This window comes from Naegleria lovaniensis (assembly GCF_003324165.1).
Source record: "Naegleria lovaniensis strain ATCC 30569 chromosome Unknown tig016, whole genome shotgun sequence".
Classification (NCBI taxonomy): domain Eukaryota; phylum Heterolobosea; class Eutetramitea; order Acrasida; family Naegleriidae; genus Naegleria; species Naegleria lovaniensis.
In genome coordinates, this window is record NW_025407838.1 from 267,766 (window position 1) to 286,105 (window position 18,340).

General features: G+C 36.8%; 16 protein-coding genes across 16 annotated transcripts; 8 read left to right on the forward strand and 8 right to left on the reverse strand.

Annotated features, from left to right (window-relative positions):
- Positions 1 to 427: 427 nt before the first annotated feature.
- C9374_002660 (uncharacterized protein) lies at positions 428 to 1,054 on the forward strand (the record flags this gene model as incomplete). Its single annotated transcript, XM_044692102.1, has 1 exon — positions 428 to 1,054. One exon carries the CDS (start codon positions 428 to 430, stop codon positions 1,052 to 1,054), a length of 627 nt encoding a protein of 208 aa, XP_044550206.1.
- A 276-nt stretch (positions 1,055 to 1,330) lies between these two features.
- Positions 1,331 to 2,071, reverse strand: C9374_002661 (uncharacterized protein; the record flags this gene model as incomplete). Its single annotated transcript, XM_044692103.1, has 1 exon — positions 1,331 to 2,071. The coding sequence occupies one exon, from the start codon at positions 2,069 to 2,071 to the stop codon at positions 1,331 to 1,333; it is 741 nt and encodes a 246-aa protein (XP_044550207.1).
- Positions 2,072 to 2,212: 141 nt separating this feature from the next.
- C9374_002662 (uncharacterized protein) lies at positions 2,213 to 3,124 on the forward strand (the record flags this gene model as incomplete). Its single annotated transcript, XM_044692104.1, has 4 exons — positions 2,213 to 2,249; positions 2,370 to 2,383; positions 2,463 to 2,758; positions 2,836 to 3,124. 4 exons carry the CDS (start codon positions 2,213 to 2,215, stop codon positions 3,122 to 3,124), a joined length of 636 nt encoding a protein of 211 aa, XP_044550208.1.
- A 188-nt stretch (positions 3,125 to 3,312) lies between these two features.
- Positions 3,313 to 5,110, reverse strand: C9374_002663 (uncharacterized protein; the record flags this gene model as incomplete). The annotated part of the gene is made up of 4 exons (XM_044692105.1): positions 3,313 to 3,962; positions 4,009 to 4,091; positions 4,186 to 4,354; positions 4,495 to 5,110. The coding sequence occupies 4 exons, from the start codon at positions 5,108 to 5,110 to the stop codon at positions 3,313 to 3,315; spliced, it is 1,518 nt and encodes a 505-aa protein (XP_044550209.1).
- Positions 5,111 to 5,360: 250 nt separating this feature from the next.
- C9374_002664 (uncharacterized protein) lies at positions 5,361 to 6,604 on the forward strand (the record flags this gene model as incomplete). The annotated part of the gene is made up of 2 exons (XM_044692106.1): positions 5,361 to 5,893; positions 5,956 to 6,604. The coding sequence occupies 2 exons, from the start codon at positions 5,361 to 5,363 to the stop codon at positions 6,602 to 6,604; spliced, it is 1,182 nt and encodes a 393-aa protein (XP_044550210.1).
- A 49-nt stretch (positions 6,605 to 6,653) lies between these two features.
- C9374_002665 (uncharacterized protein) lies at positions 6,654 to 8,248 on the reverse strand (the record flags this gene model as incomplete). The annotated part of the gene is made up of 4 exons (XM_044692107.1): positions 6,654 to 6,933; positions 6,982 to 7,317; positions 7,366 to 7,460; positions 8,048 to 8,248. The coding sequence occupies 4 exons, from the start codon at positions 8,246 to 8,248 to the stop codon at positions 6,654 to 6,656; spliced, it is 912 nt and encodes a 303-aa protein (XP_044550211.1).
- Positions 8,249 to 8,443: 195 nt separating this feature from the next.
- C9374_002666 (uncharacterized protein) lies at positions 8,444 to 8,895 on the forward strand (the record flags this gene model as incomplete). Its single annotated transcript, XM_044692108.1, has 3 exons — positions 8,444 to 8,506; positions 8,585 to 8,620; positions 8,677 to 8,895. 3 exons carry the CDS (start codon positions 8,444 to 8,446, stop codon positions 8,893 to 8,895), a joined length of 318 nt encoding a protein of 105 aa, XP_044550212.1.
- A 313-nt stretch (positions 8,896 to 9,208) lies between these two features.
- C9374_002667 (uncharacterized protein) lies at positions 9,209 to 9,793 on the forward strand (the record flags this gene model as incomplete). The annotated part of the gene is made up of 1 exon (XM_044692109.1): positions 9,209 to 9,793. The coding sequence occupies one exon, from the start codon at positions 9,209 to 9,211 to the stop codon at positions 9,791 to 9,793; it is 585 nt and encodes a 194-aa protein (XP_044550213.1).
- Positions 9,794 to 9,993: 200 nt separating this feature from the next.
- C9374_002668 (uncharacterized protein) lies at positions 9,994 to 10,635 on the reverse strand (the record flags this gene model as incomplete). Its single annotated transcript, XM_044692110.1, has 3 exons — positions 9,994 to 10,422; positions 10,488 to 10,564; positions 10,623 to 10,635. 3 exons carry the CDS (start codon positions 10,633 to 10,635, stop codon positions 9,994 to 9,996), a joined length of 519 nt encoding a protein of 172 aa, XP_044550214.1.
- A 155-nt stretch (positions 10,636 to 10,790) lies between these two features.
- Positions 10,791 to 11,141, forward strand: C9374_002669 (uncharacterized protein; the record flags this gene model as incomplete). The annotated part of the gene is made up of 2 exons (XM_044692111.1): positions 10,791 to 10,856; positions 10,974 to 11,141. The coding sequence occupies 2 exons, from the start codon at positions 10,791 to 10,793 to the stop codon at positions 11,139 to 11,141; spliced, it is 234 nt and encodes a 77-aa protein (XP_044550215.1).
- A 125-nt stretch (positions 11,142 to 11,266) lies between these two features.
- C9374_002670 (uncharacterized protein) lies at positions 11,267 to 12,309 on the forward strand (the record flags this gene model as incomplete). Its single annotated transcript, XM_044692113.1, has 3 exons — positions 11,267 to 11,459; positions 11,532 to 11,542; positions 11,605 to 12,309. The coding sequence occupies 3 exons, from the start codon at positions 11,267 to 11,269 to the stop codon at positions 12,307 to 12,309; spliced, it is 909 nt and encodes a 302-aa protein (XP_044550216.1).
- A 73-nt stretch (positions 12,310 to 12,382) lies between these two features.
- Positions 12,383 to 13,185, reverse strand: C9374_002671 (uncharacterized protein; the record flags this gene model as incomplete). Its single annotated transcript, XM_044692114.1, has 2 exons — positions 12,383 to 12,932; positions 13,037 to 13,185. 2 exons carry the CDS (start codon positions 13,183 to 13,185, stop codon positions 12,383 to 12,385), a joined length of 699 nt encoding a protein of 232 aa, XP_044550217.1.
- A 186-nt stretch (positions 13,186 to 13,371) lies between these two features.
- On the forward strand, positions 13,372 to 14,733 carry C9374_002672 (uncharacterized protein; the record flags this gene model as incomplete). The annotated part of the gene is made up of 1 exon (XM_044692115.1): positions 13,372 to 14,733. One exon carries the CDS (start codon positions 13,372 to 13,374, stop codon positions 14,731 to 14,733), a length of 1,362 nt encoding a protein of 453 aa, XP_044550218.1.
- Positions 14,734 to 14,853: 120 nt separating this feature from the next.
- On the reverse strand, positions 14,854 to 15,319 carry C9374_002673 (uncharacterized protein; the record flags this gene model as incomplete). The annotated part of the gene is made up of 2 exons (XM_044692116.1): positions 14,854 to 14,955; positions 15,020 to 15,319. The coding sequence occupies 2 exons, from the start codon at positions 15,317 to 15,319 to the stop codon at positions 14,854 to 14,856; spliced, it is 402 nt and encodes a 133-aa protein (XP_044550219.1).
- A 46-nt stretch (positions 15,320 to 15,365) lies between these two features.
- On the reverse strand, positions 15,366 to 16,439 carry C9374_002674 (uncharacterized protein; the record flags this gene model as incomplete). The annotated part of the gene is made up of 1 exon (XM_044692117.1): positions 15,366 to 16,439. One exon carries the CDS (start codon positions 16,437 to 16,439, stop codon positions 15,366 to 15,368), a length of 1,074 nt encoding a protein of 357 aa, XP_044550220.1.
- A 437-nt stretch (positions 16,440 to 16,876) lies between these two features.
- On the reverse strand, positions 16,877 to 18,276 carry C9374_002675 (uncharacterized protein; the record flags this gene model as incomplete). Its single annotated transcript, XM_044692118.1, has 3 exons — positions 16,877 to 17,354; positions 17,420 to 17,897; positions 18,138 to 18,276. 3 exons carry the CDS (start codon positions 18,274 to 18,276, stop codon positions 16,877 to 16,879), a joined length of 1,095 nt encoding a protein of 364 aa, XP_044550221.1.
- Between the last annotated feature and the right edge of the window lie 64 nt (positions 18,277 to 18,340).

Genomic DNA, 18,340 nt, shown 5'->3' on the forward strand with positions numbered 1-18,340 from the left:
TTAGGTCAGCACCAAATTCAATTAGGAAATTCAAAAAAAAATGTCCCAATTAAACGATGAAGAAATACTCAACTTGAAACAATACAACCACATGGTCTGAATGACCCCCCCTGCGGAAACAGGGGGGGTTAACAACTGTCAAAATTAATTTTGGCAATACTAGTTCAAATATGTGAATTTTGAAGGTTCAGACTGAACATGCTGGCTTCATTAAGGATGTCATTAATAAATTTTTTATTACATAACACTTATTGACAATTGTTCGTTCAGCATTGTTTCATAATTGTTGAGCCAATCTACTCAGTATTTATTGGAATGTGCAAGCTGTCGATATTCGTGAAGATCAATAAAGAACTGCTTTCGTTGGAAGTTGGATTGTTGTTCCGGCCGCAACTGGAAGCAAAGCGAAGATCAACTCCAGCAAACAATGGAAAATCGTATGAATAAAATGAATCGAAATCCTCTCTCTTTGAATGAATTTACATACGATTTTTCGGGCTTCGAGCGAACTGTCCACGAAGGCGTGCCTTTGATCAATATAACAAAATTAGCAAAAACCAACAAAACCTCCAAAACAAAGACCCACAATGCATACCAACCGACAAAATATGCTCCTGTAGAGCATACTAACCCATCTCACTCAGCAAAATATGTTGATTATTTGTGGGCTGTGAAATTCTTGAGCTCTCGTGATAATGTTCAGCAGGAAGAGTTTTTGCAATGGGTGGCTGTTTGTTTGTTTCAACAATTAGAGTATGGGAGTTGTCAACCTATCACAATTAGTGAAAACAACTCTTCGACCAGTACTATTGATGATTCTAACAACATTGATGTGCATTCTAGTTTTGGATTGTCTTGTTCAAACTGTGGACATTCGCATATAACAGGGAAATCAATCTCTAAGAAGAGAATATGGTCTCTCACTGAAAATATTCACGCTGGTCATATTCTTGGAGTGGAACGAGCGACAGCAGCAGGAGGAAGGGCAAAAGAAGATAACAAGAAGACTCCTAGGAACAAGTGGTATTCCAAGAGTTCCGAAGAATATATTTAACAGCCCAAAGAGACATTCCTTGGCAATCGAAGTTAAATGATACAGTTTACGTTACAAGTTGGAAATCGGTTTCCAATGAATATGAAATTTTACAGAGATTGGAGCTGGCTCAAGGTGATGCGTGGAAATCTGTGTTGCGCTTGATGATAGGTGTTACTGATGAAAACAACGTACAATCAACAGAAAGGTGGTCACAGCAATCTTGTAATTTTTTTGAAAACGAGTTTTAATAAAATTTAATGTTTCAATGAATTTTATTTGACGATTTCTTGATGATCATGCTGTGTCTTCCCATCTATCTGTGATTGGACAATATGCTTGTGTAACTTGTGAGAAATGTATATGCACTCTGTTGTCATGATTTACAATGAACACTGTTTCATGATAAAACGAACGAATTTCTCGGTTATGAAACATTTCTGTGATGGGATGATCTTTCAAACCCCAATCAAAACCAGCCAATAGATCAGGCATAGACTGCTTGAAATAATAGTAGGTGCGAGTATATTTCTCCCAAACACCATTTTGCTTCACTCTGTATTGAGCTTGCCATGTCAAACAATCTTGCCTAGTGAAGAGGTGAGCCAATAATTCCTTGGGACATGTTCCGAGGAACAACCAATGGCCAAATTTGCTGTAATTAGGTTCCAATCGTCTGTTCAAGATTTGTGCAGATTCGGAGCCAAATTCTCGTAATCTTCTTTGTTGGTAATATCTGTCGAGGATGGCAGGATCAATATCCTTCAATGCCTCTCTCCAATTTATACTGGTATCAACCTCTGTTGGTGTTGGTTTGATTGCTCTTTTAGGAACTCGAACGAGACCCGTATCGTCATGGTTGGTGGTATTGACAACTTTCTTCTTTCTAGCCGCTTTTGATTTCTTGCCAAAAATCTTATCACCAAGTTCTACGGAAAGAGGTTTAGCATTGCTTGTGAAACAATCAGAGTTGTACATGGTTATCTTCAAGACCTTTCTTGGTTTGGGAGTGGGTTGTGTATGGTGGACTCGGGTCATGACGTATCGTTTGATTGCTTTTGTATTGTTGTTATGCTTTTGTTATTGCTGCTTTTGTGCTTTTGTATTGTTGTTATGCTTTTGTTATTGTTGTTATGCTTTTGTTATTGCTGTTTTGCTTTTGTCGTATCACTTGTTGTGATGATTGTGTTGGCGTGTTGCCAATTTATTTTAACTGGTAGGGTACAGGTGTGTGATCATTTTTTTTCGTTATAAAGACTGTAGGAGGTCATTTTCTTGAGAAATTTAAGTGAAGTGGTTGTATTGTATCATTGCTCTGGACATCCACTCATCCAAGATAAACTTACCAATGTAGGTCGTGTTTTTCAATGGTTGGACATTCAAAATTCAACAATATTCATGAATGAATAACAACACTACTACACTCTAGCTCCGAGATAAACAAACCAAACCTTCCGAGTTTAGGAAACTGGTTTCGGACTTGTGTGTATTGCTATGTTTTGAAGCTACAACCAAGTTGAATATGAAACCTATTGAAATTGAAACTCCTATTTGTAAGACAGTACAAAACATAGTTGCAGATAGAATTTGTCTTGTACCAGTGTTGCGAGCTGGCTTGGGAATGTTGGAAGGTATGCACAGCATCGTTCCTAAGGCAAGAGTCATCCATATTGGATTGTTTAGAAACGAGGAAACGTTACAACCAGTAGAATATTACAAGAAACTGTAAGTTTAACTACACCATCATGTTCATATAATTTTTGACACCTATTTTTGAATGGTACTACATTTATTTGTTGAAGTCCTCCTGAATGTGATGCTGATATTGCAATAGTTTTAGATCCAATGTTGGCCACTGGAGGCTCTGCTGTTGCTACTATTGACAGGATTAAGGATTGGGGTGTCAAGAAAGTAATATTCATGTGCATTTTGGCCGCGCATGTCGGCATTAGCAACGTGAATAAGGCTCATCCAGATGTCGAAATTTACTGTTGTGGTGTTGACAAAGAATTGAATTCCAATGGATACATTGTTCCTGGATTAGGCGATGCAGGAGATCGTCAATATCAAGGTGACTACAGTTGCGAGTAACAAAATGCACTTCTGATAACGAATTTGTTCCCAATACTTCTCTCAATCTCAAGGGTCAGCATGATGAAAGTCCTCGAGATGATATTAACACCAAACACATAATAAAGAACAATCACCTCTGTGCAACACTAGCATGCAATATTTATTGAGCTAGGAAAAGATGGATGATGGTTGTGAAATTGATGCTTTTACTTTTTTTTCTTTGATTTTGTTGAATTGAAATGATTTACAAATTGAATGGTGACAGGCTCAGAATTAGATGTGCTCGGTTTGGCGACATTGCCGTATTGTGCTCCATGTGATGGTGGCCTGGTTGATTCTGGCGGTATCGATTGAGAAAAACCCCGTGTATTGTTTGGGTTGTAAGGATTACTTCTATTGCCCTGGGTGTCAATATCACTTCTCTCAGGATAATTGGAATTTCTTATTTTCCTTAAATGTCCAAGTAGTGCAATACCTGTTTCGCTTTTTTCAAACATTTCTTGCTGTTGTTGAGGCGTTGCAGAAAGAAATGTATGTCTAGTCTTCTGGTCCGAAGAAAAGTTGACATTCATTGTGTAGCTTAAGCTTGGCCTTTCTGGCATGACCAATGACGAGGTTGTAGAAACACTTTGTGAAGGTTGTAACAAATCGTCATTTGTATAATGGGAAGAGGAATCGTTGTTTGGCAAGGAGTTTGTTGAATTGTTTGATTTGGAATTGGCCGAGTGATCGTTTGACTTGGCATTTTGTGAGGAATTACCTTTCTTTGTTTTCTTGTTATTCTTTTTTGTCCCTTCTGAGAGTTGTTTGGTTGGCTTTGTGTGATGATTCTTATTGTTGCTACCGTTTGTTTTATCTAACGAGTTGTCATGCCATTCATGTGTGGTTGATAAGATACTTACCTTCATGAGATCGAGCTGATTTTCCTTCTTTATGCTTGAGATTGGAACTCGTCGTGTGTAAATCATTATCTTCATCACTCGATCTAGAATGAATTCGATCGAGAAGAAGATGATGAAGTTGTATTAATATTCATGGAACCATTACTACTCTCACCACTCGTGCTGCTATTCACTGACGACGAAACTTTGTTTGGTTTCGTGTGATTGGCACTGTTGTTTTGAGTTTGAAACTGATCCACATGAATAAACTTGAAATTGGGAGGAGTGGGTCGCAACCTCTTATTATTATTCCACATATTGGATTGATGAAGGCGAGTCTTTTCGTGATGCCTCCACGATTTTACCTCTACATGAAGAAGATTATATTTGTTCAATAGAATTGTTCGTACAGTGCAGCAAAGGATCAAATCACAAAAATAGTGATATTAGAAGTAATCGTTCATGATCACACCAATAATCTCGATAAATCTCCTCGTTTCAGCTTACCTTTGTTACAAAAATCACACCAAGCATTGATTTGAGAGTTGGCATCGACCATTGAATCAATTTCCGTGAGTGATGGTTTGGTCTTTCGCGAAGAATGAAAGGATGGTTGTTCTTGCTCCTTGCTGATAGCAGTTTCATTATTGTTGTTGTTGTTATTTGAAGAAACGAATTGTTGCCTTTCCAATGATTTTGATGAAGAAGAGGCACTGTATTCATCCTTTTCCAACTGTTCTTCTTCTTCTTTATCAGCACTGGATATGCTTGATGACGATGAGGAATTTGTGGTTTCGTTCGTTGGTGTGTTGGAAGAAGCCTCATCAGCACTAGATAGCGAAGAAGAGGAAGCAGAATGATGGTTTCCTCCTCTTCCGTTATTGTTACCGTTTTTGTGTTGATGTCTTTGCTTTAAACTGCTGCGTTTAGAAGTGGACGGTGCATCTAATGAAATTTCGACTGTTGAGTTTTCATCGTTGCGACTCTTTAATTTCTTGTTTCCGTCATGATGATGGTCTGCACCATTCACATGAGAAGCACAATGGTCAGTAACAACGCTAGTTGATGGGTAGTCATTGTTTTCTTCTTGTTCTGAAAGGGAAGTGGCAGAACGTGGTTGCATTTCTTTTGGCGAATCTCAAAACCGAGAAATGATCGAGATTAAATCTCGAGGAAGGAAAAGATTTTGGTTCGGAAACAACGTCCCATCACTAAATATTTCTGTAATCGGATTAAGTAGTACTCCATAAAGGTAGGTCCTTTCTCATTTCCGAAACCTTGAATTAAGAAATTCAATAGATTTCATCATCGTTGAAGCAAAAATTCGAGCTGCAAAGAACACGTGTTGAGTTCCTATTGACTATTAATAAAAAATGAGTGAAAGCCAATCCACAGCCAAAACATCATCATCTACAAGTCTTCTCAACCACCGTCCAGTTCTATTCAGATGGACCACCACTCACGACAACAAAACTCACAACGAAAAAATACCTATTTTACTTTCAGATACAGTATTAATAGTAAAGGAAAAATTAAAAAGACAAGGAATCATTGATGATGTTTCCCAATCGAAATTGATCTTCTCGGGAAAGATTTTGGAAAATAATCAGAAATTTTCTCAAGTGTTGGACTTTCATTGTGATCAATCTGTGGATGTACCGACTGTACACCTCTTTGGAGGACTTGCCAAAAATCCCAAGACATCATCCGACAAGAAGAATGAAGAAACCATTGAAGTGGTTGAGCCAAAAACTCCAACAACGCCTTTCACTCCTGGTACACCAAATTCAGCTACAGCTATTCTTTTACAAAAACAACTATTATTACAACAGCAAATGTTAATGACACAAATGATGATGAATCAATTAATTTTAGCAAATTCTCCCACTATGCACTCAGCACCTGCGTTGGGATCGTCATTCAACCCATTTCCTTCTACACCTACTCCTGTAACCCTCTTACTGCAAGCATTTTTCAACAAAATATGTTTCCAAGCAACCCAACTGTGCAACAACAAACATCAGCATCTCGGGTTGCAGAAGCAGTCACAACGCCACAGCCTCAAGAAAATATTCAACGACAACCAGAAAATATTCAACAGCCAGCGGAAAATGTTCAACAACCACAAGAAGATCAGCACCAACAACCTGCTGCAGCTGCTCAAGAACAACCTCAAAGACTCGTCGATGACAATGCACCTCCAGCAGGAGCTCAAGATGAAGGATATAATTTATTTTATACATTTTTAAAAGTACTTTTAATTTCTACTGTAATTTTTTCAAAAGAGGGATGGGTGACATGGTTATCTTGCACAATTGGATTTTATCTTGGAATAATTCTTTTAAAGTATATAAATAATGTAATCAATAGACGTGTCGCGAGAGATCAAGAAAGAAGGGAGAGAGAAGAACAGGCTAGAAGAGAGCAAGAAAGGCTCGAAAATGAAGGTTCTGAGATGCCACAAAATATTGAGCTCAACCAAGCAGCTATGCCTCCAAATAGGGGAGTGTTTGGAACTCTGTTCCACATAGTTTATCTATTTTTCATCTCATTAGCTCCTTCTTATCAGCCTAGAAGACCTCTTGTAGTACATGACGATGAGAGACATGAAGATTAATTGTTTAATCATCAAAGCACACTTTTGAGGATTATGAATGGACCAGACTCTACTTGTTTGCCAAAACGCTATAAACCGTAATTTGGCCATTTCCATGTCCCACAAACAACTCCTGCCTATTTTCACAAAACATGAGCGCTGTGATGTCACTAAGTTGGCATTCAATCTTCTTCAACAGCTTGCCAGTTTTGATTTCTGATATATTGATTGTACAATGGTCTTTGTCCATTGGGTTGACTAAGCAGCTAGAAATTATCACATCTTGCTCTTCACTCAAATAGAACGTGCAATATTTTCCTTCACCATCAGCCAATATGTTGTCCTCAAATCTTACATTAATGAGTGAAACCGTTACCCCTCATTTAGAAAGCACTTACTCCACGTCAACAGTTCCTTGCAGATTCCAAACAGCAATTTTGTTGCCTCTAAACCCAATGTATTTGCAATGTTTGTACATGTATATGAACGAGTAGGGCTTCTTAAAGTTATTTACAACAGACAACACCTTTTCTTTGAAAGGTTCGATGATTGTGAGATCTCTCCTCTCTTGGAAAAAGAATAAGCGATCTAGAAACAGCTCCAAAAATAATACCTTTCCTCTGTTTTGTGTTTTAAGATAGAGACTTTTGATAACCTGTCCAGATGCGTAGTCAATCAATTTAATTGGCTGAACTCCATTCTTTTCCCTTAAGATCACAAGAATATTTCCAGGACTAGCAAGGATATGTAAAAGAGCATTTCACTCACGAATGACTACATACCTCAGTCGTACTTCAAAGACATCCTTTCCACTCATTTCGAATTTGAGCTCATAGTTTTTCAAATCCCAAATTTTGTAGGAGCTGGCTCGTAGTTTCTTTCGAACATGTGATTCACAAAATACTTACAATTTTGACGCACAAAAAGATAATAGAACCTTATTGACATGGTCAAACTCAACAAAGCTTGGATGCTCAAAATGCTCTGATTGCAAGATTTCAATGCCTTTGTCGAACTGGTTTTTGGAGATGAGGCTGAAGATCCATTGAGCTTGCATTCATGTAACAATCTAAACAAAATAGTACACACCTTAAATGAACGCTTCTGCAAAATATTCTCTGATAGCAATCGTTATCTTTGCAATATACCACAATTAAGCTTGAATTTTCCTTGTTAAAGAACAAGCTCTGAACAAATTCCTTATCACCATTAATCGTTCCTGACATACATTTCGAGTCTTTTGAAAGACCATGCATCATGGCCGTGCTAGTATCAACACAGAACAAATCCTACCTACTTCTGTTGTACACAAATGCATGACCGCCAAAGTCAAGAACAAACAAAAAATCGGGAGTGCAGATGATTTCCTTAACTTGACTTCCTTTGTTGATTGTGAAAGACTCCTTCAAATAGTAGTTTTCATTATTATATTAAGGATAGTAACATTTTTGCTTCCTCACTTACATGAAATGCTATATCAGTAAATATCAATTTATAACCATTTCTCTTAATGATTTCACTAGCTTCCCAATCACGCTTGCTTCTCGCAATCAGTGAGTTCAAGCTCTCTTCCTTAAATAAATCATATTCTGTAGGTATGGTGGTAGTGTTTTTTCTTCGCTTCTCCGATCTGCTTTCATGGCTGTGAGGTGTAAGGCGTTTCATGAGAGAAGAGGTTTGAATACTTATTTTTTGAAGCACCACTTCCAAAAGTTGCTTCCTCTGAAACTCTTGAGATAATGAAATTTAAGTTGTGAATCAAAAGGATGGTTTTAATCATACAATAAAACACGACAACATATTGCTGGCTCAGTGAACACCAATGATCCTCCTGACCAGCAATATCTACAGAAACAAAAAATGTCAGCAACACTCGTAAACGGAGAGTATCAAGTACCAGAAAGCACTTTCGAGACAAAGCAAGTATGTATGGAGTGGATGGACAACATCACCTCATATTTCACGAACAATTGTTAATGTTTCATCATTTCATCATCATAGTATTTGTGCACCTGCGGATTGTCTGCAAAGAAACCAGTACGTTTCAATCTATTTTCCAATTTAAATCAACAAATTTAACATTGTCATCATAGTTCTGCGATGGAGAACACAACAGACAAAACACTCCTTTCAAGCCTCTTCAAATTACTATCAAGGACGGAAATGTTTCATTCCTTGCCATCCGAGAAAAGGTTTTAGAACAAGAAGCAGCCAATAAGAAGGCAGTCGAAGCAAAGAGTTATTGTGGTGTTTTCACCTTTGCGCTTCTCACTGTTTCTATTATGGCAATCAAGCAAGCTTTCAGCAAGTAATAACATGTATTTACTCTAGGGTAGTCTCATGAACGGAATTATTCTCTTCAACAACAATATAATTTGTTGGATCTAATAAACGAGAATTGCAATTTCCGTCATCATTAACCTGAAAATTCAAACATCCAAGCCTAGTATTGTAGCACACAATTCGGAAGACGATGAGAAAACTACAACTAGGTGCCCACTACTTCAATTTAATTCCACTAGGCTGACTGGCGTCCTTCCACTCCAACCAACCAACGCGTTTCAACAAAAACATTGCCATTACATCATCCACCCGAACACTCGACACTCATACACGCTCTTGAGAATGATTGCTTTACCTCCATGCTGCGATAACATCTTGTACACGGAAGAACAAATCAAGAAGAGAGTCATCGAGTTGGCTCAAGAAATTACGGCCTACTATTCTCAAGTTTTGCAAGAAGGAGAGTACTTGATTCTTGTTCCGGTTCTCAAAGGCTCCTATATGTTTGCTGCTGACCTCTCAAGACACATTGAAGTTCCAAACACTGTTGATTTCATTGCATTGAGCTCTTATCAAGACTCTCTCACATCAAGTGGTGAGGTGAAAATTATTATGGACACTAGAAAATCAATGTGCCAAAAGCACGTTCTCATCATTGAGGATATTATTGATACAGGTTATACTCTCTCTTTCCTTACCAATTTATTCATGACCCGAAGCCCCAAGTCCATTAAAACTTGTGTTTTACTCACTGCCCCAAAGAAGAAGAGAATGGTTGAAAACTTCCATGCTGATTTTGTTGGGTATGATATCGGAGAGAGATTTGTGGTTGGTTACGGACTCGATTTTGGTGAATTATATAGAAATTTGCCATATATTGCAGAATTGAAGCAGGAAATCATTGATGAGCTAAAGAAGAAGAAATAATCTAAATAATGTATGACAGAAATATTTCAATATAATTTGTATTAGTATCATTTACATTTTCAATTGATTGATGCTCATATTCGCTTGAAATTCAGCAAATGATCATGTACGAGAATGTGATACATGGTGCATTTCTTGCTTGTTCGTCTCCGTGGATGGATTCATTTAATTCCTGTTGAACACCCGTACGAAATGCAATTCTATTTCACTGGTGAATGATGAATTAAGGATTTTGTGTTCAATATTTGCGGTGGTGCTTGGCCCACGTTTGTAGACATAGGTAACGCAGTAGCTGGCTGTTTTCTTTCCTTTCTGACTTTCTCAAACGTCTTCATCATGTATTGAAACATTTTTCCCATCAAGGAATTGGTCAAAATATGAACTACCATATTGGTCGAATTTACTGGGGAGGAGAGTGGTGTCACATGAACCAACCATGAGGGATTGGAAATGACAGGATCCCTTAATATCATTAATTGATTATTATCAGGTCTCGAGTGTGGTACAATACTAGTTGAAGTATGTTGTGGTGTTGTGACAATATTTTGTGACGATTCATCCCTGATAGCAAGTAATTCTTCTTCTTTTTTAATCCTATAAATTATTTCCATTGGATCTCTATTCGAAAACTAGTTGAATGATGCATTGGTCAAACACATAAAATTATTTCAAATATTAATATTTTCACACATACATATTTAAATCGGGATGTATGAGAATTCACCGGAGTGATGAATAGAGCCACTAATCCACATAATGAAATTGCTAAAACTGATAGGGAAAGCATGAACACATAGACTGCATGGATGCATGAAATAATTCTACTTACCTACATCAAGCATTTTTTCTTTTTTCAAACACCAAGAAAACTTGAAAAATCAAGAAGAAAAGGTGAATTCGTATCACTCGTTGGTCATTAACACCAGACAGTGCTGTTATTTTGTGTTCAGTGTCTCAACTAGCATGATGGTTTTCTTGGTTGGAACAAACAAAAAAAATGTATCAGCACGACTCATTGATGCAAGACGTTCAATATCTTGCCGAGAAGAGACGAATGGAATGGGTACGTGTTGGGAAATTCGAGTGGTGGTATATGACTAGTTGCATAATTGGAATCTTTTGAAATCTAATTCCGAACATGTAAAATATAATATCAATTTTTAAAAAACTCATTCCAAAGCGATCGAGACTTATTCTAGTAATTTGTCTAATTGTTATATTCTGTATTGTTCTCGGATTTATTTTATCTGTGACCATTCCCATTGCTATTGCCAATCAAGGACAAACTAATGCTTCGGAAGCTATGAAAGATACCTTAAAAATCGTTGTACCTTTGGAGTGGCCATAATAGGAGCAGGAGGAGGAATTGTTGAATCTGATTTAACAAGTGTTTTATTGAGAACAAACACAAGTGAAGGAAATTTTATCAGTTTAGATGCTGGAACAATGATGAGTGGATTGATAAAGTTTACAATGAACGAAAAGTATAATTTAACATTTTTTAAAGCCTTATTTCCTGGATTGCCAGGATGGTTGGCAGACGTGGATTTATCACAAATATCAAAAAATCCAGAAGAAAAGCAACAATATTACATGAGTTTGTCTGGATATATTATGAAACAATATATATTGGGATATTTTATTGGACACTCTCATTTGGATCATGGTAGGGTTTTGCATTGATATATCACACAATTGTATTTTAATTTTATTACTCAAAACATGTTTACATAATAAGTTGCTGGATTAGTAATTTCATCTCCAGAGGGTCATATTTTAATGCCAATAATTCCTTACTACCTAACAGTAAGAGCATTGTAGCGTCTCAAGAAGTAGCAACTGCCTTAAATTCAAGCATGTTCAATAACATCATGTGGCCAAACATTCCTAAATTTACAAATTGGTATCAATATCAAACCATTACATTTGGAAACTTATATTATGTCAGCGATTTACTGTACATGTCAAGCAATAAGTTTGACAAAAACTCAAATGGAGTTCGCCAACTACCATCCACAAGCAATTACTATTTTTCAGATACAACGGTAAAAGTATTTCCTCTTTGCCATGATGTAGCAACATCATCAGCATTCTTATTTGAGAAATCCGATGTGCAACTAGTTTATTTTTCTCATACAGGCCCAAACACTGGAATAAGCTGTGATTGGCGTTCCAAAGTGACAGCGGTTTGGAATAGTGTCGACATTGCAAAGCTTTCAGCAATATTCATTGAGGTCAGCTTTTCAAATGACGTATCTGATAACTCGTTATTCGGACATTTAAGACCAAAGGATTTAATTCAACTATTGTTGGAGCTTAAAAGCTTAAAAGGTTCACCTTCTCTCTCAAAACTGAACGTTATCATTACTCACATCAAACCAACATTTACAACCTTATTTTCCGAAAGCAATAGAGCAATTATTACTCGCCAACTTAATCAAGAGGCCAAACAAGTGCAATTGGATTGCAACTTTGTATATCCAAAACAAGGAGATTTTATGTGTCTTGAGAAATGATCAAGTAGTAGCAACGGTAGGCCTTTCACATGGTTTCATGCAAAAGGCCTACATTCATGTGAAATGGAGAAATTTAATATCCTAACAATCCTCCTCGTGGCTGTTGCTTCTTCTTTGATTGATCTCTCAACATTTGGAAAGCTAACACAAAATCAATGAATAGTTGGAATGAGCCACACAAGACAAATTGAAAGGGTTGGTTTTTGAGATAGAAATAAACAGTCTTGTAAGAATCTCCCAAAAAGAAAGTGCCTACCAAAATCCAACTCAAACCATCTGCTGATCCAGTTTGCCAATTTCTAATCACTTGAGGCACAGCCAAAATAGCCTCAGTAAATAAAGCAACAGTTCCAATCATTTCAGTGTAGAGATCTTGTAGTATTGGATGGAAAATGAAAGAAATCACAGAAGTACACACAGTGAATATTACAAGGAAAATGAAATAGCTCAAGAAATCACTCCAGTTCCAGAAACTTTTGATGGGATGTGTGAAAATTGATCCTGTCTCCGACGATGGATATTTTATACACACAAAAATTAATACTAATTGACAACCAATCATGAGGATGGATTGATAGAGTAATACATTGTCAAACTCCTTGTAATATCTAAAGAAACAACGACTATTCAATGAAATTCAAAAGGATCACCCAATATTAAATCATTCATATAAAATTGATATCATTCCGAATCATCATTTCCATACTTTATACCAAACAACACCTACAGAATATTTGCAACCAGTAAAATCAAACTAATAAATTTACTAAATCCTCCACTTGATCTTTTGTTGCGAATGGTTCGGATTTGATCCATATAACCCACACAGGGTCCAACAATCATGGCCAAGTCAGCCACCAACCCCAAGTAAGACATTTTTTCAACGTGTTTTTTGTTGTTTAAAAACGCCGAATATTTGGTGAAGTTATGATACCATTCAACAACTCTCTTTACATGGTGTTTTAACAACAATTGTTGATGGTGTAGAATCATTGAACCTTATGTCCATGCTTTCTTCAACCACGCGCAACAAGCGCTTTCGAAAAAACAAGTTCAAAAAAAATGAGCAAAAGAAAGCAATTGGCTCTCGATGATGATGACCAGAGTGAAAACGAACTCAACCACACACATGAAGAGGAAAATGAAGAGAAGCATCATCAATCCGAAGAAGAGGAACAGTCTGCAAAGTTAAAGAAGAAAATACAGTCTTCAAAAGATAACAAGGAAAAAACAAAGAAGAAAAAGAAGAAGGCTTCCGAGGACAAAGTAGAGCCAAAGAAGAAAAAGAAGAAGGTCCAAAAAGAGGAATCGGAAGATGAGAAAGAAAACAAGTCGGAAAGCGAGGACGAGCAAGTTGTTGAAGAAGATACTCGCATGCCAGAAGATGAACACCAAACCTCTGCTTCTCCTAATGCTGAAGAAGAATTGATGAGAGATGAGGATTTTACTTTTGCTCTTCCAACAGATTTGACTCATGTCGAACAAGAACCAATTATTTCATTCGAGGATGTTGCTGATAGTAAATTGTATGTTATTGAAATACCACAAGGATTTACTATCGAGGAAGTTAAAAAGAAATTGCAAAATATTTCTGGTTTTGGAGAGAAGAAACAACTAGTACTAGATTCTGAGTTAGGAATTACTGTGAATAGAGAGGATAGTTCCAAGTCATCAATTGTCCCACTGTTTACGTCAAATAATTCGGACGATCATCGATTAAGAAATGGTCAAATTGAGGGATTTTATAGAATTGAGCAAGGTATTGAAATGCCAATATTTGATGCTTTGAAAGAGAAAGAAAAGCAAAGCAAACTATACAAAGTTAGTGTGGAAAAGCGAGCAGAATTTTCAGCTCACGTTTCACAAAATATTTTCAAGCCTGATGGATATTCAGACGAAATTTTGCCTCAAAAGACGAAAAAGAGTAAGAAGGAGGGCGTGACAGAAAAGAAGAAGGAAGAAAAACACAAATCTAGCGAAAAGAAGCAAGATAAAAAGGAGGAAAAAAGACAATCTACAGAAAAGAAGGACGATAAGAAGCATGAAAAGACGCAAAAGAAAGATGACTTACAAAAGAAAGAGGAAAAGACAGATAAGTCACATAAAAAGGATGACAAGAAATCCTCAAAAGAAGGTAAACATTCCGATAAAAAAGATAACAAGGAAGAGAAGAGGCACGAACAAAAGAAAGCCGACGTACAACAAAAGCAAGACAAGTCAGAATCATTATCAAAGAAAGATAAAACAGTCGACTCTAAAAACAAGACAGAGGAGAAGCACAGCTCTGAAAAAAGTAAGACTGCTGAAAAGAAATCAGAAAAGAATGATGTATCTGCGAAGAAGGTAGAAAATAACTCAACACAGCAAGATAACCGAAAAACCAAAGGCAACAAGACAGAAAGTTCCAAGAAAGTAAAGCAGTAAGAATTAAATTATCAAAAGCATGTGTAATAACTTAACATGGTCTCGGTTCCATGCGTCTAATCACTGACAGTGCTCAATTTGGCATCACGCGACTCAAAGTTCTTTCAAAAAAGAAATGTTTCAGCTGAAATCTAATTTATACAGCGTCACTCTTCCGTAAAAGTCTGTGCTATCTTCAAACACGATTTTAAGCTTGTCCAATGTTGCTCCCAATTCAAATACCTGTTTCCATTTTGCATAAATTACAAATGTCAAATAAAAATTATTATTAAATCATAACAAATACCTGCTCCACACTTGAGTCGTCGGGATAAAAAGAATTGTGATTGACCAACTCCTCGCTCCCATTGGCTATTAAAAAGTGACAATCCTTTCCGACAAATCCACCTTGGAAAGTCATATAAACTTTTGCTATTTGTACAGGCTGTTTAAATTCGATATAAATATATTGTGGTTTTCCTTGATGGCTATTCCAACATGTTTCATCGTTTCCATCGAACAAGTGTTGTTTTCCGAACTCTTTGCTGTTTTTATTGAGCACAGAGCTCACCTTGTAATTTGCAATCAAATCTTTGATTGAAGTCATTTTTTTCGATCGGAAATCAAACAACATCTTCTCACGAACAGTTGAATTATTTCTGGTCTTCCCTTTGTTTATGTAATGTTGCTTCCTCATCGAGAGGCTCTAACTTTCCAATATGTTCTGAAATTTTCTCTAATTGGCCCAAGAAGTGTTGTTCGTTTTGAACAAATTGTTGCATCATCTTTGTTTGTTCTGGATCTGTGACATTGTTTACTTCTTGTACTGTCTCTCTAGATCTCACCTCTTGTGGTTCTGGTTGTTTTTTGTCGACTGTACTATACCTGTTCAATCGCTCAACAATGTAAAAGCTTTGAAGAGGTAAGAGAAAGACTGCTGATACCGCTCCAAAAAGTAACCCATAAGCTAATGACGATGTAGATATAGAAATTGCCGATGACATTGTTCCAATGCCCATTAATAAATTAGGAACTGAGGCTAACAATCCGAAAACGCCTCCGGCTAATGCTCCTGCCAATGGCTTGTGTAACAAATTCAGCTGATTTAGTCTTTGCTTGATAATCTCAGACTTTTCAATAGACTCTTTCTGTTCATCTGTTAATGTTATGTTGTAAAATTTCTCTGAATAATCATGAATAATTTCCAAAATTCCGTGTGGAGAGGTTTTTGATTTTTCATCATCGTTCACATATCTCACTGGGTTAAATATGTTGAAATTTCTCAAAGTCAAATCTGCCAAAGAAAATGTAAAAGCAAAAACTCCAGCATTTGTTGCATTTCTTATCAATTGATGAAATATAAATCCTAAAATAATATGTTTTCTATCCACACGAGCAGTCTTTGGGTCATATTGTTTTTCCGATTTTTGGTTCTTGTTAGGATTGAATTCATTTTCCTTTTCTGCACGTGTAAATTCTTGATGTTGTTGCAGTCGATAAAACATATTCGTTCTCATCTTTTCCAGTGTAGAGGTAGGAATGTGAGCTTTTCTAATTTGTAAAAATCCTCTTATTCCTCCAAATAAACCTCCAACCAGTGAAGCATAAACAGCCATTTCAGCCAATTCCCGAATATTTAAAAGAGTATTCGTAGACAGTGATGGTGTAAAAGAAGAATTTGAAGCTTCTGTGCTAAGTGGATGATCCCTTTGCTTTGAGTTGCTCATATTTTTTGGGTGTTCGAATCAAAATGAATTATACGAAGAGAATTGTGAATGATGACGCCCTAGAATTCATTTGATCTTTGTTGATTCTGAAAAAAGCATGAATAACGAATTGTTAAACAAAAAGCTAAGCCGCAGTGTGGCCGGTCCCCTTTTTTAAGGTGTTTTTTGTTGGCCGACCTTTTTCTTCTTTTTTAAGAGTTTTGAAATTTTTACACTACGACTTAGCCAATAGACAGGTTGGAGGTTGGGTAGGTTGATAGAGTTTGTAGCGATTCAACTTGCAAGTTATGGTTTGAGTATTATGAATGATCATGGAGATTGTAAGACCATTTTTAGAACGTGATTGATGTATTTGTGATGGGAAGATACTCAGAGTAGAGGACGCCAAGAATACAACCACATAAATATTTATTGTTAAATTGATTTTGTGTGCGTCTCTAGAGATGCTTAATAATTTCGTTGGTGTATTCAGAACATTTGGCTTTACCACCCAAATCACCAGTCAAAACCTTTCCTTCAGCAAGTACCTTCATGACACTCTTTTCAACACGATCAGCAACATCAAACATTTGCAAATGTCTCAACATCATTAAAGCGCTCAACAACAGAGCAGTTGGATTAGCCTTATCTTGTCCAGCAATATCAGGAGCAGTTCCGTGAACAGCTTCAAAAACGCTAGCGTGCTCACCAAAGTTGCCGCTGGGTGTCAGGCCAAGTCCACCAATCAAACCAGCACACAGGTCAGATAAAATGTCACCATACAAGTTTGGTGTCACACAAACATCGAATTCTTGAGGATAACGAACCAACTTCATGCAACAAGCATCAACAATAACTTCCTCATACTTAATGTTTGGATACTTCTTGGCCACTTCTCTGCAGCATTCCAAGAAAAGACCGTCACTCATCTTCATGCTGTTGTTGTTCAAAAATCACAATTTAGTTTCACAAGAATCAGCCGAAAAGTAAAATAAACTTACATGTTAGCCTTGTGAACACTAGTAACCTTATGTCGCTTATTCTCAGAAGCATATCTGAAAGCATATTCAGCAATACGCATTGATGACTTTTGAGTGATAACCTTCAAAGATTCAACAACTCCTGGAACTACTTCATGCTCTAAACCAGAATACTCTCCTTCGGTATTTTCTCTTACAACAACAACGTCAACATGTGGGTATCCTGTCTTAATAGCAGGAATGCTTACAGCTGGTCTTACGTTGGCATAAAGCTCCAAAGCTTGTCTCAATGTAATGTTCAATGATCTGTATCCTTTACCAATTGGTGTAGCCAAAGGTCCCTTCAATCCAACTTTATTCTTTCTAACACTTGCAAGAGCCTCAGGAGAAATCAAATCAATACTTCCAGGTTGTGGAATACCAATGTCGTATGTTTCCCATTCAATATTAGCTCCAGCAGCATCAAGAATCTTGACGACAGCTTGAGAAATTTCAGGACCTATGTTGATCATGGCGTCATCATGATTGTTCGATCATTATCGGTTTTTGAGAAAGAAGTATTAATTTGTTGTATTCATAATCCATCAACATGTTGATAATAAAAATTAATAGTCATTCATGGCCATTAAACAACAAGAATTTCATTGAAATTACAACAATCCATAAAAACATCGAGTGATTGGACATCAACCCGGGGAATGTACACAAATATTCTCATATCATATACAAATCAACATACCAATACCATGACCAGGGAACAATGTAGCGGTAGTCTTGTGGCAGACTTGGTTTGATGAGAAGAATCTGCTGCTGTTCTTTGGTTGAACAATGGATGATGAATGACGCAATACGGAAGAAGACAAGGCTTTTTTGAACATTTTTTTTAAATTGCAATTTAATATTATTTATTTTGACTTATGCCGTACCAACAATCAAGAAGAT